Source organism: Rana temporaria, chromosome 1 (genome assembly GCF_905171775.1).
Source record: "Rana temporaria chromosome 1, aRanTem1.1, whole genome shotgun sequence".
Lineage (NCBI taxonomy): Eukaryota > Metazoa > Chordata > Amphibia > Anura > Ranidae > Rana > Rana temporaria.
In genome coordinates, this window is record NC_053489.1 from 466,675,408 (window position 1) to 466,694,292 (window position 18,885).

General features: G+C 44.1%; 1 protein-coding gene across 1 annotated transcript in view; it reads right to left on the bottom strand.

The window, feature by feature from the left end:
* LOC120917157 (NADP-dependent alcohol dehydrogenase) overlaps positions 1 to 17,768 on the bottom strand; it is a 44,997-nt gene extending 27,229 nt beyond the window's left edge. Inside the window, exons 1-3 of the mRNA XM_040328246.1 lie at positions 17,639 to 17,768; positions 10,456 to 10,557; positions 1,120 to 1,258 (exon numbers count right to left, since the gene is read on the bottom strand). Of these exons, the coding sequence (XP_040184180.1) occupies positions 1,120 to 1,258; positions 10,456 to 10,557; positions 17,639 to 17,656 (259 nt within the window). The 5' untranslated portion in view covers positions 17,657 to 17,768. The remainder of the gene's footprint in view (positions 1 to 1,119; positions 1,259 to 10,455; positions 10,558 to 17,638) is intronic.
* Between the last annotated feature and the right edge of the window lie 1,117 nt (positions 17,769 to 18,885).

Sequence of the window (18,885 nt, forward strand, 5' to 3'; positions counted from 1 at the left end):
CCATTCCAAGAACAAATAATAATGGGTATGGGAGACAACACTGAGGCCCCGTACACACGAACAGTTTCCTCGGCAGAATTCAGCTTCCGACCGAGTTTCTGGCTGAATTCTGCCGAGAAACCCGGCCGTGTGTACACTTTCGGCCGAGGAAGCCGACGAGGAGCTCGGCGAGGAAATAAAGAACATGTTCTCTATTTCCTCGTTGTTCTATGGGAGCTCCTCGGCGGCTTCAGTGTTGAACTGGCCGAGGAACTCGATGTGTTTGGCACGTCGAGTTCCTCGGCCGTGTGTACGAGGCCTGACTCTTACTTCAGACAACTGTAAATTCTTATGAACAAAATAGCGAGTAACTAATGAATGCAGGAGTGCTGTATAGCATCCTGATCCATGTAAGAATGCAGGGACTAAAGCCCTATTTTTGCAGGACAAAGTATAAATAATCTCAGCTGAGAGAAAAAAAAAATGCCTTTTTTATCTTGAGAGAATCTGGGATGGATCTCCACACGACAGAGAAAAAAAGCAAACACAGGGTGCTGGAGTAAGTAAGTAAGTAACTCCAATTTATTAAACATAGCACACATGCATGTTAAAACATGATTGACAGCATAGTGGTACAAAGGAGGAAAACTGCCAAATCACCAACAGGGTCATGGGCGGCCAAGGCTCATTGATGCACTTAGGGGAAACAAAGCTTGCTGATGTAGTCTGATCTAATAGAAGAGCTACTGTAGCTCAAATTGCTAAAAAAGTTGAAGCTGATTCTAATAGAAAGGCACCAGAACACACAGTGCACCACAGTTTGTTAACTATTGGGCTGGATGGCTGCAGGGTGGTCATGCTCACCCCTGCCCTCCTCTAAAAGTGCCTACAATAAGCATGTGAACCATAGAGAAATGGAAGAAGGTGGCCTGGTCTGATGTAGAAGTTGGAATTAGCAGTAAGCTCCAACAATATGTGGAAGTATTGGAGCATTGCCTAATCAGGACTTCCCAGAAATCAGGTGAAATAGAGAATAATAAATTCTGTTGTAAGTATAGGCAAGCACGACTGAGTGCCTGTACTTAATACGTTACAGGAGCTTTGAGAATTCATGAAGTGACAGCGTCTCTTTGAACTCACCTGGTTTTACACAAGTTACTCCTGCCCCAATACTTTCAACAATTCCAACTGCTTCATGGCCCAAAATCACTGGAAATTTGGAAGGAATAATTTCTTTCAGTACACTGCTGTCTGATCCACAAATACCAGAGGCAAGAATCTGGGGGGAAAAAAAAAAGGTAAAAAGAAACAAAGTTAATATAAAAAAGTCATGACATCTTTTGAGGTTGTAATGATCCTGGAAATATTGGTGGAAATAATGGGGGAGAAATTGGCCTTGTTCTGAGCTCAGCAAAGAATTGGATGTCTGATTATGCAGCTACTCTAGGTAGTTTGTGTGCACAGAATGGCTAAAAGTTCCAGAAATAATTCTATATGCTTAGAATAAATCTAAAACTTAATCACTAATATCTCATATAAACTTTAACATGCCAACATATTTCCAAAAATTGCTATAAAATAAATAGCTGATGATCTAGCCAAGGTCCTTTGTTTCGCCACTTCTTGCTATAGGAGGTTTCCCAGTTGTCTCCTAATTGTGCTGCTGTATTGTCAGCCTGTCAGAAGCACCAATGACAGATACTACAAGCAGCAGTTCCAACACATTTATGCCTCGTACACACGGCCAGACTTTCCGAGAAAAAAAGTCAGACTGGCTTTTCCCCCTCGGAAAGTCCGGCCGTGTGTAGCCTCCATCTGACTTTTTTTCTCGGAAGTCCGACTGACCTTAGATAGAGAACCTGTTCTCTATCTTTCTGTCGGACTTCCGACGGACTCACGGCGGACTTTTGCATGGTCAAAAGTCCAACCGTGTGTACAAGGCATTACAGGCATTATCCACATTTATCACATTTATGATAACGATGATTTAGAGCAGCCTTTTTCAAAGCACCCTGGATTACCTTCAAGTTTCTTCAGGTGTGCCAAAATGTAAAAAAATTGCCCAAAAATTGTATACAAGCCGGCGGGTGGATCAAACCTGCCTTTTAGGTAAACGAAGACACAGGTTTTCATTTTTGCACCATTACAACCAGCAAGCTGCCAGCATCTAATAATGTAATTGATTAATAAGGAGGACATTAAGAGCCCGCACAGCATGCTTGTTTGCCCCTTCTCTGCCCCTCTCTATCATAACTGGGGTCATATTAGCTAAATGAATGAGAGAGCGAGAAACAGAGATGAGAAATATTGGAATACTAGTGTGTAAAAGTGTGTTTGATTTGGAAGAATAACTCACCCTCCAACGTTCAGGGTCGTACATGTGTAGATATTTCTGCGATATATAAACTATTAGTTTAGTTTTTTACATTTTAGAATGTAGTACCTTGAGATTGTGCAGAATCTTAAAGGGTGCCTTGACTCAAAAAAAGCTTGAGAAACACTGGTTTAGAGCAATGGTGTGCAGCCAAGGGGCACTGTCATGCTGTCTGCCAAAGCTATTATTTGTGGAAGCCAAGATTACTTAATATTCTCATACAGCTTAATATCTACCACACTACCACCTGTCCCACCCCACTCTAGGGCATTATTAGCAGGGGAAGCATACAGTTTGCCAAGTGAACAATCTATACTCTGTTAATAAGATGTCCCAGCAAATCCGTTTTTGTGAAACATCTGCCAAATAATGGGCAATGGCAGTCTTTTTACTATACATAATAATTTGAAGGACATGTAATCCATTGGGAACACAAGTAGTAAAAACAAGGCATGTCTACACACCCTTGTCATAAATCTCTGAAATAAAGAATAAGAATTCTTTAAAATAGCATAATAGCACACCCATATTTTCCATTGACCAGCCAAAATGTAATCATGTGCAGGTTTCTGCAGGTATCTGCATAGGAGGATCATACAGCTTACTTGGCGTACTGACATCTGGCACTACAGATGTGGCAAAGCTATAATTGTATGTTAATATACATTTTTAATACTACATACTGTTACGTTGTATTATTTTATGGCTTACTTTCTCAAGACATCTAGCCATCGGCACATGAGTTGTCTGGCCTTGCCACCTACAGTAGATACAGTATGTTCTGCAGTGCAGGTGCATTGGCCACAACTATAATACTGGATTGGGACTCGTTCAGACAGGCAGTAAGAATGTGTTTTTAAAGCCCTTTCCCTGACTGCCCACCAAAAGCCCAACAAGGCAGTCAGAGGGTATAGTACAAATACTGTGACAAATGTAACTATGCTTCTCAACATGACAGGTGGTACTGTGTCCACCCACAAGAAAAAAAAGCATTCAAAAGGCATCAGTATTACCTCCCAAATGCCTGGAAACCACCATTCTGATGTCCTCTTAAAGAGATCCACAATGGAATCTAACCTGTGAACCTAGCCTTTATGTGTTATACAAAATAATGACACTGCAACACACCACAGTCCATGCGTTGCAGTAACAAAGAAAAATCAGTGTTTTGCAGTACATTACTACCACGTAGAAGTGTGAATGGGCCCTAAGAGTAAACAGTATAGCACTTAACCTTTTCATCACTTAAGCTTCTGGGTAATTCTTTTACATGTGTAGCACTACCCCCGTAGGAGCTGCTGGTTTAGTTTTTGGGCCTTGCACGTTACCTTGACACTCGTTGTCTAGGGGAAGAAAGTCCGTAAAGAACTCCAATGTCCACACAAGTTGTAAAACCTCCAACTGTCAGGTTTTATTTTTCTCATAACTTACGAAGAAAGTAGAAGGATGAAGGATGAAGGATGAAGGGGAAGGTTCAGGTACACAGCACAGATCACCGGGGAAAAACTTCTAAGTTCCAAAAGTCATTCACCACTTCCTCTCAAGTGGGTATTGCTCACCTGGATAGACCCCTCTCACCTGGCCTTGCAGCCGGAATGATGGACGAACAATGATCAGTAACAGTCTCTGCCACAGACTGGCTGCGAGCAAAAATGAACAGTCCAGAATCCTCTGCCACAGGATTTGCTACCCGAACTTCCAGCCATACAGTTAAAGAGCCTTTAAAGGGGTTGTAAAGGTAAAACATTTTTTCCCTAAATAGCTTCCTTTACCTTAGTGCAGTCCTCCTTCACTTACCTCATCCTTCGATTTTGCTTTTAAATGTCCTTATTTCTTCTGAGAAATCCTCACTTCCTGTTCTTCTGTCTGTAACTCACCACCGTAATGCAAGGCTTTCTCCCTGGTGTGGAGAAAACCTATTGAGGGGGGAGGGGGCGAGCAGGCAAGTCGGGACACCCTCTACTTTGCAGATAGAGAAAGGAGCTGTGTGTTAGTGTGCGTCCTGACACTCCTGCTTGCCCCCTCAAGGGACTTTCTCCACACCAGGGAGAAAGCCTTGCATTATGGTGTGTAGTTACAGACAGAAGAACAGGAAGTGAGGATTTCTCAGAAGAAATAAGGACATTTAAAAGAAAAATCGAAGGATGAGGTAAGTGAAGGAGGACTGCGATAAGGTAAAGGAAGCTATTTAGGGATTTTTTTTTTACCTTTACAACCCCTTTAAGCCGACCCGGCGAAACTGTAGGGTAACTTGAGCTGTAGATCCTCCCTTAATAGAGTCACCAGGCCTGTCCTGAGACACTAGCCTTCCGCTTGGTCTTCTCCAGGGCAGGTCCTCTACTGGTTTCCTCCACTAAGTAGCTTCCTCTTGTAAGACGGACAGCTTGGGATCCCTTTGAAATCGTAGGCCCCAGTTAGGACAGCTGGGCCTACTCGGTAGAAATGCAGCCTCGGGCCAGTGTGGCCCCGAGGCTAAAAATCACATGACACATACCTCGCTCCAGGGAGGGCCACGAGGCAAAGAACCCCAAAAAATGGCATCTGCCCCTTAAGTATCCTTGCCCAGCGGGGAGACCACTCCCACTGGGCTGTTCCCGGGAAAAGACACAAAATACACCATAGCTTACCTGAGTTCCAACATTGGCCTGTGGTGGTATCGCCACCTCCAGGCAACAGTGGGAAAATCCCTTTAGGCACAGCCAGAACAGAGGCTGATTTAGCATTATTCATTAAAGTCTGTGCTAACTATAGGCTCAGACACACACTAAATTTAACATAGCGACTGGTCATCAGGAGCAGGGCACTACACGTGCACAACATGCTAGGTGCTGTGGATTCCCCTGCCCTATGTCCCAACTGCGTCCTGTAGTTACTAGGGCTCGTGGGAGAAAACTATATATTTTTTTTTAAACTTAGCTTTTACTGTTCTCATTTTGGATACAGGTATAGCTCATGGGAAAACAACAGCCACCTATTTTGTCAATATAAACCAATAGTTTTTCCTAAATAGGCAGAACTTTCACTTAATTAAATGTTAATAAAAATAGGGCCTTGGGACTCATTAAAGCTTGGTTCACACTAGTGCGCCACGTTTGCTCGAATAAATGGCAGTCCATTTATTCGAAAGAGCTGCTGTGCTGCGTGAACCGCAGAAAAAAGGTGCATACACCTTTCTAAAAACGTGGCCGCAGGCTTCCCTGCGTTTTCCGCACCCACAACTACGCTGCGGGCTGAGATGCGTGGAGGATTAATTACAGCTACGCGTGTCTCGCAAGAGCAGTGAGATTCAGCTGCGGGTGGTTGGGGAAAGGAAATCAATGCGTTTCCCGTAACCCGCAAACTGGAAAACACGGCCCGTACTAGTATGAACCATGCCTTACACTGGTGTACTTATTCATACACCCATGCAGAGGGCTGACTTTGTCTGCATGGTGCATGATCTGTGTGCAGGCAGTCCCATTCATGTCAATGGGAATGCAAAGGCCGCACGGACACAGCTGCTGGTGCAGGTGTGTGTTCACAAACATGCAGCCATTGTATTCCAATAGACATGAATGGGACTGCCTGCATGTGAATGCATGGAACACCTGTGCATCCCATACAGATGAAGACAGTCTTTCGCAAAGGTTTGTGAATAGGTACACCAATGTGAACAAGGCCTAAAGAGGCAGCATATGTATTCAATATAGACCTCTACAAAATTTAATTAATTTAATTTGGGAATAGATTGCGAGCTCATGGATCTAAACCGCAGTGTACATTATTAAAAAAATCTACCATTTTTAGCATGCAAAGTTTAAAACAGATCCACAGCTCCTAGGGCCTCAAAAGCAATGTATTTTATCAGCGCAAACTTAAAGGGTCTTTCACGCTATACTGTGCATAAAAACTCACCGCAAAACATCAACACAAATGCATGTGCCATGATGTGCATTTAACATGCATTTTCATGCACGTTGCATTGCATTTGTATGTGCAATCATCCCATTTGAATTGACACAACATGAAGAACAATTTGTTTATCTTTTTGGAGTATTACTAAGCTGTGTCCTATCAGCTCATAAAAGTGAATGTATATGCACTGGCTGTACAGACTCACCATGAGTTTGACAGGTATGCAGGGACATCCACCCATATGACGTCCACCCAGAACGAGAGCCGCACCGTCCCTCCAATATTTGACGTTGGGCGGGTGTAAAGCAGTTAAACGGAGGTTACGCCTTTTTTTTTTTTTAAGCCAGCAGCTACAAATACGGCAGCTGCTGACTTTTAAAAAATTGACACTTACCTGTGCAGCACGCCCGCGATGTCAGCAGCCGAGGCTGAGCAATCACTCGGTCCTCGGCTGCTTCCGCCACCATCCTCGGTGAGGAAAATAGGAAGTGAAGCATTGCGGTTTCACGGCCCGATTCCCTACTGTGAACAGTTTCCCAGAAGACAGCGGGGGGGGGGGGGTGACGTGACAAGGCTGGATTTCCCGCGGGAGTTAGAACCTGGAACTGGTGCAAATATCTGTCTCAGACAGGTATCATCACCCCCCTGAAAGGTGCCAAATGCGACATCGGAGGGGGGGAGGGATCCAAAAAGCGGAGGTTGACTTTTTGTGTGAACCTCCGCTTTAATAGCCCCAAATGGAAAAGGCTCTATGTCTGCATACCAGTCAAACTTGGCTGTGCGGTGAGTCTGTACAGCCGATGCGTATCCATTCACTTAAATTGTCTGTCTGCACCTAGCTACACACTAAAACAAAAAGATAAACAAATGGCTGTGTAGGTGTTAATGAGCCCTTACAAGTTCCTTTAACTTGTGTTGCATTTACATGCATTTATGTGTGTTGCATTAAAATGCAGACAGGTTGCATTTTAACGCAATGTACATGTACACAGTATTGTAAAAAACCTGTGTGCAGCAGCCCCCCAGACCCCCCTAATACTTATCTGAGCCCGCTCTCTTGATTTAACGATGTCCACGGGACCATTGCCTGCCCTGGGGACTCAAACTCCTGATTGGCCTTTGGCAGAAGCTGTGGATAATCACTGTCATTGAGCCAATCAGGAGATGGAGGGGTTGGGGCCAAGCCTTGACTCTGTGTGGGAATGGGCACACAGAGCTGCGGGTTGGGAGTGTACCTGCTTGGGTGCCCTAAAGAAAGCATAAAAAGAGAAAACTAATGCGACCATCACATCTAATGCCGCGTACACACGATCATTTTTCGGCATGAAAAAAAACGTTGTTTTTCAGCATGTCCAAAAAAACAAAGTTTTTCCAACTTCATCATTAAAAACGACATTGCCCACACACCATCGTTTTAAAAAAATTATGAACAAAGCGTGGTGACGTACAACAGCACTCTAAAGGGGAAGTTCTATACGCCTTTGGGCTGCTTTAGCCGATTCCTTGTTAGTAAAAGACGATTCGCGCTTTTCTGTCTGTTACAGCGTGATGAATGTGCTTACTCCATTACGAACAGTAGTTTTACCAGAACGAGCGCTCCCGTCTCATAACTTGCTTCTGAGCATGTGCGGGTTTAAAACGTCATTTTAGCCCACACGCGATAATTTTTTACAACCCGAAAAACGACATTGTTTAAAACGACGTTAAAAAAATGCAGCATGTTCGAATTTTATTTGTCATTTTTTCAGAACCTGAAAAAATGATGTGTAGCCCACACACGATCATTTTAAATGACGTTCTTCAAAACGTTTTTTTCCATGCCGAAAAATGATTGAGTGTACGCGGCATAGGAATTGATAAGCTGCAATATATTACATAGTTGCTTTTGGGTTTAACCACTTAAGGACCGCCGCACACCTATTTACGTCGACAGAATAGCACAAACAGGGATATGGGCGTACAGGTACGTCCACCTTTAAGATGCCGCCGTGTGCGCCCCTGCCATGAGCCCGATCGTAGGTTCCGCAAACTCGATCGCTGTGTGGATACCCGCGATCGTCTCACGGAGAGATAGAGCGAGGAGATGCTAATGTAAACAAACATCTCCCCGTTCTGCCTAGTGACAATGACACTGATCTCCTGAAGTGGTTAATATAGAAGATTCTGAATAATTCAGTTCACCTGCAGAGTGGGAGTGGGTTAGGAACAGAGCCGTGCTAGTTCTGGAGAGAATAAGAGCAATGATAGGGAGAGGGAAAGAGTAGGTTTTCTCTCAGGCCTCGTACACACGACCGTTTTCCTCGACAGAATCCATCAAGAAACTTGGTGGCAGAGCTTTTTTGCTGTATGTTTTTCATCGAGAAAACTGTCGAGGAACTCAACGAGAAAAAAAAAAAAAAAAAAAAAAAAAAAAAAAAAAAAAAGAGAACAAGATCTTTTTCCTCGTCGGGAGTCTCAATTTCTTTGTCGTGTTTCTCGTCGAGAAACACATTCGTGTGTATGCTTAGAAACCCGCGCATGCTCAGAATAAAGTATGAGACGGGAGTGCACCTTCGGTAAAAGTAGCGTTTATAATGGAGATAGCACATTCGTCACGCTGTAACAGACTGAAAAGTGCAAATCGTCTCTTACCAAACTTTTACTTAACACGCAGTAACATGAGATTAGCAAAAGCTGCCCCAAGGGTTTTGCCAGTGGAATCGAACTTCCCCTGCCGTCGTATGTGTTGTACGTCACCGCGTTTGAGAACGACGAGATTTGGTCTTGACAGTGTGTACGCAAAGCAAGCTTGTCAAGTTTCTCGACAAGCCTAACAAGGTACTCGTCGAGGAAAACAATGTTTCATTTACGACGAGTTCTTAGGTCGTGTGTAGGAGGCCTTACAGGCTGTCTCTCCTACAGTCTTAATTAGACAGTCTTCCACCTCCAGCCAGATATCTGCAAGGACTTTTGGGAATTGCAGTGTGACCCAGTAATGCTGTAGCCTCCTCAAGGGGAGTGCTCCTTATGCATTCTGTGCTCCAATATTACAATTGGAAAGTTCCTTGTTGATAAACACTACCCCTTTAGCCTGAAGTGTATAACCTGCACCAGATACGTAAACTGATTTATTTAAGTGATCGTCAAATTTCTACAATATAAACAATGTTTAAGAATCCATTTATGTTGACTCCTCCCACTTCTCAGGTACACAGGTTAGGCCCTCTATACAAATAGATCATTCCTTATCTACACATCTTGATGAGAAGCAAACTATCTGCAAGAAATGACTTGAATGCAATTGTCTAATTTTCATTGATGATTAATATCCCAGCACCATTTGCAGTATACAATGGACTGGAGCAGTATGAAGACAAATGTAAATAATTTAAAGGTATATAGCTAGATTCAGGTAGGCAGGCTTATCCTTGCGGCGGCGTAGTGTATCGTGTTTACACTACGCCGCCGTAAGTTAGCGAGGCAAGTACATGATTCACAAAGTACTTGCCTGCTAAGTTACGGCAGCGTAGCGTAAATGCGACGGGCGTAAGTGCGCCTAATTCAAAATAGGCTGAGGGGGCGTGTTTTATGTTAATTTGGGTTGACCTGACGTGACTGACGTTTTTTTGGAATGGCGCATGCGCCGTCCGTGTACATATCCCAGTGTGCATTGCGGCTAAGTACACTGCACGGTCCTACTGGTTTTGACGTGGACGTAAATCCCTATTCACGGACGACTTACGCAAACGACGTAAAATTTTCAAATTTTGACGCGGGAACGACGGCAATACTTAACTTTAGGCCTGATAATGCATTACGTAAACGGTGTATCTGTACTGCGTCGGCCGGGCGTACGTTCGTGAATAGGCGTATCTAGTGATTTACATATTCTACGCCGACCTCAATGGAAGCGCCACCTAGCGGTCAGCCTACAAATTACACTTTAGGATACGACGGTGTAAGACACTTACGCCGCTCATATCTGAGCCTTATTTAAGCGTATCTGGTTACCAGAATACGTTTAAATTAGCGCCGGCGCACATTCAGACTTAGGCTGGCATATCTACTGGTACGCCAGCCTAAGTCTTTCTGAATCCACCTAATATTCTTTTCTGCACAAACAATGTTTAGGGCTTATGAACGTACATACGAAGTTCACAAATTCAATTTTTTTTTTGTTTAGGGATACATGTTGAGTGGCTATTCAATTTACCTCACCAAAGGCTTACCTTAATTCTAACTTCATGGGCTTTTGGTGGAGCCACAGTAATTGTTTCAATGGACAGAGGTTTATGAGGCTCCCAGGCAACAGCTGCCTTGCATGTAATATCCTGCGAAGAAAATATAATATTAGACTGGCATTCATACAATCACGATATAATGAAACAATAACACTATTTTTTAATTTCAGTCTTTTTATTCAGCATGTAACAGAATGTATGCATGAGCAAACTGAGTAGACATGCAAGCTTCAAATACCAAGTACAGGCATACCCCACTTTTAAGTACACAATGGGACCAGAGCATGTATGTAAAATGAAAATGTACTTAAAGAGAAACAACACCTTTTTTCACTTCTAGGGTGTAGTGGGGGGTCAAGGGCTGTAGTGGGGGTGTCAGGAGCTGTAGTTGAGGTCTCAGGGGCTGTAGTGGGGGTGTCAGGGGCACACTGGAACAGGGTGGGCTATGCTCTCTGAGCTTCAGCTCCTTCTACCGCGGCTGCAAAATGTCTGTACAGTACTTGTAAGGCACTTACGGGTATGTCCTTACTCGCGAGTGTATGTAAAGTGAGTGTACTTAAAGCGGGGTATGCCTGTATCTGTTTGGTTACCTCAGTAAGGCTGTCAGCCATAAAAAAGCAGAATTAGCTGAAATTTTGCATGTTCATGCCTCCATTTTTAACACACTCTGAAACAGACATTTGAAAAAAAAAAAAAAAACACAATGAAGGTATAAAGACAAAATGCCTTGGACACTGAGTAGAGATATGATGTGGGCTGGAGTGTGCCACAAGATACTATGGGTTGACCAAATTATGGTAAAAGTAGAGCATCTTTAAAGGGTATGGTTAAGGGTAAGCTTACTCTGCTATTAACTAAAGGGCTGTACACATGGACTGAATATAGGATGGTAACGGCTGGTTCAAAAGAAACCTGCCAACATTTGGCCCGTGTATATGATAGCCGGCCTGACAGAAGTCAGGGAAATGTCTGGCTTCTGTCGAAGGGACATGACCAACAAAGGTCTGCTGATCAGCATTTAAACAGTGCATGTGAAACACACAAAAAAGTGCACTTAAGGATGTGCCTTTTGTCCATCTTTCAAAGGAGTAGGATCTTACACTGACCCCCAGGACTTAAGGCTCCTGACAGGCGCAAGGCTCAAACATGGTCTATCTAGCCAAAAAGCCTGGTGGGTCCCTCTCCTCATGGTCAGGGGAGGTAGGAACCTAATGGCCACACATCCTATCCCTAAACTTCAGGGTAGGCCCAAGGACCCACACCCTCCATCCAAGTGAAAAAACAGACAAAAGTGAAAGGTGACAAAAAAGTGAGAGAAAAAAAAGTGAATAGTGCCCATTCTAGTGCATAGGCCAAGTCTTAAGGCCTGGTCACTAAAAGGTCTAGCCCAAAGAGGCCAAGTGCGGAAGAAAGCATAAGTGCCGTGACCATGTGTTCAATTCCCACCATGGGGTTCCCATGCTCAAGTAAATCTAAGAGCACCCCTGGGGTGACTTAACTCCCAGGGGGCACAGCACTGTGGATTCTCCCCAGGCTATGGCCAGACAAGGTAGACCCATTCAAATCAGGAGGCACTGCCCCCCCCCCCCCCAGTCTTTCAGCCGGTACTAGCCTTCAGAGCCCCCATCATACCAGCAGGAATACTATACAGCAAGCCAGAATGATGGCAGAGCACCCTTACTGGACACTGACAAGTACAGATACTACTCTTGATCTTAGCCAAAGGCCCGGGAAGTGATAAGGCATGAACATACAAGTTTTAATTTAATGTGAGGTGTCATGTGACACTTCTGAGGCCGTCCTCATCACTGTGCCTTGCTGCTTTATATAAAGTCTGTAAAGTAGATTTTAATGGGTTAATTTTCTCATCATTTATACCATTGAATAAAACCAATGAATTAAAGTATAACTTAAGGCAAAACTTTTCTTTAATTTTGGATAATATCAAGAGGATTTAGAACACCTGTCCAGCGTGCTTGAAAGGGGCAGGGATTCCCTGTTAAGTCTATGGCTTCCTTAGGAATCAGTGACACATAGGGGGAGATTTACTAAGTGCCGATTCACACTGCTGCAATGCGGGAACCCTGCGAATCCACTGCGGGTTCCCGCATCACATGGGAGTGTCAGTTAAAAGTTATTGACAACCCCAAATCAATTTGCATATCACGAATTCAGACAGGAATTGGATCGCATGGGTGTGCGGACCAAAAAAAAGGTCCTGTGTGAGTTTGGTCCGAATGCAGTGCGATTTCAGCCATACTATCTGTATGGCTGAAATTGCATCGCACAGAGATCGCATGTGATTTGCACTGCAGTGTGGTGCGAATCACATCCGATCTCGGTCATGGCACAAATCTGAACTGGCACTTAAAGTGGAGCACTCAGAATCTGGTACAGATGTGCATAGTAACCAATCAGCTTCTAACTTCAGCTTATTTAATAAAGCTTTGACAATAAAACCTGGAAGCTGAGTGGTGTATATGCAAAGCTGCACCAGATTTTGCACTCTCCATTTTTAGTAAATCCCCCCATATATACACAGACACAAGGGTTAAAATGATATGCAAATGAGTGTGTATATTCATAACAAAGTTGTGACAGCAGCTGAACTCATGGATTAGTGGCAGAAACAAAACTAATTGGCTGCTCAAAATCAACATGTTTGCATATAGAGAAAGAACAGCAATTTCAAAAACTATATTCATAATAAAGGTGGTGACAGAAGTAGAGTTGGGCAAACAGTTTGGACCAAGCAAAAGTTCAGCCCCAAAATCACCTGTTCGCCCATTCGACGAACACCCACATTTGCAGGACATTCGGCACCCTGTACAGTGCATTATAAACCCTGATTGGGCACAGCTTTGCAATCAGGACACTGTGAATAGTGGTTGTTAAGGAGTGGGCCGGGAAGCTGGCTGTGGCGTCCATAACAGCTGGTGCTAAACTTTTTTGGGGGGTGGGCGGCAAACAAACCCCCCTGGTCCGCACTCCCCCCTCCCTTCTTCTCCTGACCAACCCAGTTCAGATCCGCCTCTTGCCCTGATTGGAAAGCCGGAAACCAATAGCGAATATTGATTTGCTAGTGTCCCAAGTGGGTGGGTTCGGGGCACAGTTCTCTGCACCTGAGCCCAACTTTTTTCAACCCAATTATAGCCTCAGGATCTAATCATGTGCGTGCAAAAAAAAGGGGGCCCCCAGATTCTGGGCCCCCCCATATGAATGAGTACCCCTACCCATTCACCTGGTGGCACCACCCCCTTGTGTGACATCACTGACCAGTGCATGCAGAGTTGTTGACATCACAAAGGGCAGTGCCACCAGGTGACTGATGATAGATCTACATGGGGGAACATTGTTTTTTGATTTTTAATAAAGGAATTGTCAAAAAATGACTCCTGTTTTTGTTTTTTACACTTTTTTTGGTGAATGAGTGGGGGTATGTGCAGAGTGGCCCCCACCCCAAATTGCCCCCTATGTTGAGGGCATGTGGCCTGGTTCAGAACATGTAATTTCATAAAAAATAAAAAAAAAGTCTTTAGAAATGTCTGAAGGTTCTATATAGGGTACAGATGCACCACTTTACAGGCAGATTAAGGGGACCCCCCAGGCACTATATTAACCTGGGGGATAGGTAGCAGGTACAAGAGCTCCCTGGGATGAGCAGGCACATATACCAAGTCCATGGGATTGTTTATTGGTGCTATATACAAAATCTATTTACAGGTGCTGTACAGTGTGCAGAAAAACAAACAAAAGTAATTAAAAACCTAGCCGCGTCTTGTGACACACACACACAGAGCAAGCCTACAGCTTGTCAGCTTCCACATCAAATGCTTAACAGTTTTCACCAACCTCCTTGCTCTCACAGATCAGCACTATCTGTGTTTCCCAGGCAGAGCAAAGACTGTCTGCTCAGGTGAGCTTAAATGGACCTGGGAGAGAGGAACACCTGAACTGGATCAGAGATCCCTGAACGTATGAGAGAGGAGCCTGGGAGAGGTATAAACCCCGAACAGGACTTTCCCAGGCTCTCTCTGGGATGCTCTGCTACAATATATATACTTTGATACATGTCCCGCAGGGCAGTATCCGGACCCCCATACCCTTTTTATGACCAATAACTTGCATATAAGCGGTTAAAATTGTCACTTTTCCAGTTTGGGTCCATAGACTTTAATGGGGTTTCGCTGTTCTGTTCAAAACTTTTTCTCTGTTCAGGAATCGGGGGTTCTGGTGCGAACCGAACAGAGGGGTGTTCGGCCCATCTCTAGACAGAAGATGAACTTATTGATCACTATACAGGTTAAAGTGGTATAATGCAATAGCAAATACGGCCATCTTTACCTATGTCTAATAACAGACACATACTACTGTCAGGAGCCCCTTGCTGTGTGAACTGTGGCGTCACTAGGGCTGGTGTCACCTGGTGTGGTAAAATTTGGTGTCCCCCCCCCCCCCCCCCCCAATAAAATTTTTCAAATATTTTTTACCCTACTGTTTGCTCTCTGTTCTCCTTTCTTCCCCTTTTCTCTCTCTCTCCCTATCCATATTTCTTGTTTGTTCTATCCCTTCTTCTTTCTCTCCATTTTTCTTTGTCCCCTCCCCCCACCTCTCTTTCTCCAGAACCGGAATTCACATCTCAGGAGCCTATAGGGCGAGAGCTGCAGTGCCAGAGCTATTGAGCTTGTTTGAAGTTTCTCTTCACTGGACAAACAAGATCCAAATCTCTGAAATGTCAGCTGCTTGGCATGCTGATCCTCTGGCTTTCATTCCTGTTACTTCACTGCCTACAAGCCTGTTCTAGTTCAGTGTTTAGAAAGTATAGAAGCGATGGAATCTACTACTACTACCACCTTGTCTATTATGAGTTTCACGCTTTTTTATGTTTGAAGACCACATCAATTATATCTATGAAAACATTTATTATTCTTTGACGTTAGTTACAAAAACTGAAGAAAATCACGCACATATAATACAACATATAGGAGGAGCACACAATCTATATTAAAGCGGTAGTAAACCCGCTGTTTTTTTTTTAAACCTGAAAAGCAAAAGCCATAATGAGCTAGTATACACTGCATACTAGCACATTATGAAATACTTACCTCGGAACGAGGTGAGAGGAACTTACCTGGTCCACGCCGAGGGAGAGGTCATCTTTCCTTGGCGTGTCTTCCGGGTATCGCCGCTCCAGCGCTGTGATTGGCTGGAGCGGCGATGTCGTCACTCCCGCGCATGCGCGTGGGAAACTTCTTCCCGGCAAGGTCCGGCGGCTGCCGGGCTTTTAGCCGAGGATCTCTGCTGCGCATGCGCCGCTGCTGTCAGCGGCGCATTGCGGGGGGGAAAATCTCCTAAACCTTACAGGTTTAGGAGATATTCTTTATGCCTACAGGTAAGCCTTATTATAGGCTTACCTGTAGGTTAAAGTGGTAGTACAGAGTATACTACCACTTTAAACAATCTGTGGCATGTGTATAAAGCAATAGTTTGACTGCTCTTTAAATTTACTTTTAGAAAATTCCTGGAATTGGCATTTACAGTACAAATAACGCTTAGTAATAAATACAACATTGTTTGCTATAGATAAAAGCAAATTCCACATCCTGCTTAGCACAATAATATTTTCTGCACCTCCAGTGAGGCTCCAAATATAGGTATATCATAAATATAATATAATAAAATATTCCAAAAAATAATGACTAATTTATAACACAGTAGGAAAGCATTCCTTAAAGGGGTGGTTCCCCCTAAAACACATTGATAACAATAGATTCGTAAGACCCGTTACACTGCGGGTAGGCTGGCTTTTTTTTTTTTTTTTTTAGTACATACCGATATCTCCCCGTCTCGTTCCTTGTCGGTGGGCGTTCCTAGTTGATTGACGTTCCTCGGACGGGCGCGTACGTGACGTCACGACTTTCCGAAAGAAGCCGATTGTCGCTGCGCATGCGCCGTATAGAGCCGACTCTATACGGCGCATGCGCAGCGACGTTCGGCTTCTTTCGGAAAGTCGTGACGTCACGTACGCGCCCGTCCGAGAAACGTCAATCAACTAGTTCCGCCCACCGCCTAGGGACGAGACGGGGAGATCTCGGTATGTACGAATAAAAAAAAAAAAAAGCCAGCCTACCCGCAGTGTAACGGGTCTTACGAATCTATTGTTAGAAATTAGTTTTAGGGGGAACCACCGCTTTAAACAATATCTAAATCCACAAAATTATTTTTCTCATTTTGGATAGAATAGGGGCAGTTTTTTGTTATCTTTGTCTCATTAGGGAGATTTCTCTTCACTTTCTGTTCTGTAGACAAAAAAAGAAGTCAGAGGATAACTTTCCAATGTGAGAGAAATTCTCTTATGCCTCGTACACACGATCGGACCTTTGTCGACGTAATTCCATCGGAGGAAAACAGACCACGTTCTCTATGTAAACTCCGGAATTTCCGATGGAATTACTCCAATGGGGCATACACACAAGTACTTCGGACTTTTTCCATTGGAAATTCCGATCGAGGCATTATAGATAGTTGTCACAGGAACAAGTGTCTCTATTGGAAGATTTCCCCTCTATTCCTATTCTGGAGGTGACTCAAAAAAAAAAAAAAAAAAATTCACCCTCACTTTCATTCACACTCACATCTGATCAGAGAGAGTGAATCATCCCAATGGGGACACAAACAGCAATACAAACCTGACAGTGGTCCTAATGGGGACAGACAGCATTTAAACCTGATAGTGGTTTCACTGTTCTACCCAAATCTAAAATAAAAAGTTCTACCTTTAGCTGTTCTATAAATGTAAAGATATTCAGTAAAAAAGGAATCTACATATTTCAACAACGTCTAAAATGAGAACATGACTATACTCTACATCAGGGATATGCAATTAGCGGACCTCCAGCTGTTGCAGAACTACAAGTCCCATGAGGCATAGCAAGACTCTGACAGCCACAAGCATGAGACCTAGAGGCAGAGGCATGATGGGACTTGTAGTTTTGCAACAGCTGGAGGTCCGCTAATTGCATATCCCTGCTCTACATGAACCATTAAGAATGTATTGCAAGTAGATAGCTAACACTGATGCAGAAATAAACCTTAATTAAGTCTGCAACACTATTCAGAACAAACGACAAAGCAAAATAAATAAAAAAAAATGATATACAAACTACAGTACTTTTCCAGCAGTGCACATGTTGGTGGAAGAAGAAGTATTTTTTTTCCCGGCTTTAGGCACTCTTTCCTCTTTAGGTTTCCCTTTGCTGGCAGGAGAGATTGTGAGATGGTGACACTCCCTTATGAAGCCTCACCCTGAGCCTGATTTGACCAGCCCTTTAAAGCTGAACTCCAGGGTGAGTAAATATTGTCTAATTGCATGAGGCGTGTGTATTCTGACATGCATTTTGGTGTGCTTTTCTTGCAAATTGATGTGTATTTCTTTCCGCTCTGTGCAGTAATCCAGCATGAAATACTGCCTTTGTGCAGGATCTTTCTGTCATAAAGACAAGTCACTGCTTCTCTCTCTCCTTGTGCAGGGTGACTTGGGGGGAGATTTACTAAAACTGATGCACACAGCATCTGGTGCAGCTGTGAATAGCAACCAATCAGCTTCTAACTTCAGTTTGTCCAATTAAGCTTTGACAATAAGCCTAGGTTCAGCTGAACTCGCACGATTTCACTCCCGCTGGCAGTCCCGATTTCGGCCGCGATTATAGAGACTTCTGTGCAGGTTTCTGCACAGATGTCAATGTAAATCGCATGCCGAAATCGCAAAAAGTAGTACAGGAACTACTTTTTGAAATCGGTGCAGCACCGCAGATACGGCGTCGTACCGATTAGGGCGGTGCCATTGCCGGCAATTTGCGGCAAATACTGCCATTTTGACATGCGATTTGACATGCCAAATCGCATGTCAAAACGCACCAGTGTGAACCAGGCCTAAAACCTAGAAGCTGATTGGTTACTAGTATGCATAGCTGCAAAAGATTCTGTGTGCACCTGTTATAGTAAATCACCTCTTTAGGGCCCTTTCACACGGGGCGGATCAGTAATGATCCGCCCCGTGTGTCCGTCAGCTCAGCGGGGATCCTTTGTAAAATCTCCGCTGAGCCGTCGGCTGACAGGGCGGTCCCCGCACACTGTGCAGGGACCGCCCTGTCTTTCCTCCGCTCTCCCCTATGTGGGGATCGGATGAACACGGACCGTATGTCCGTGTTCATCCGATCCGCAGACGGAAGAAAAAATAGGATTTTCTTCCGTCCGCGAAATCGGAGCTTGGCAGTCACGGGTGATTACGGGTGTCAGCGGATGTTCATCGGCTGACACACGCAATCACATAGGGACCAATGTATGTCCCGTTTTCATCCGCAAACGGATGGATGAAAATGCCCTGTGAAAGGGCCCTAAGTCTTGCTCTCCAGTAGT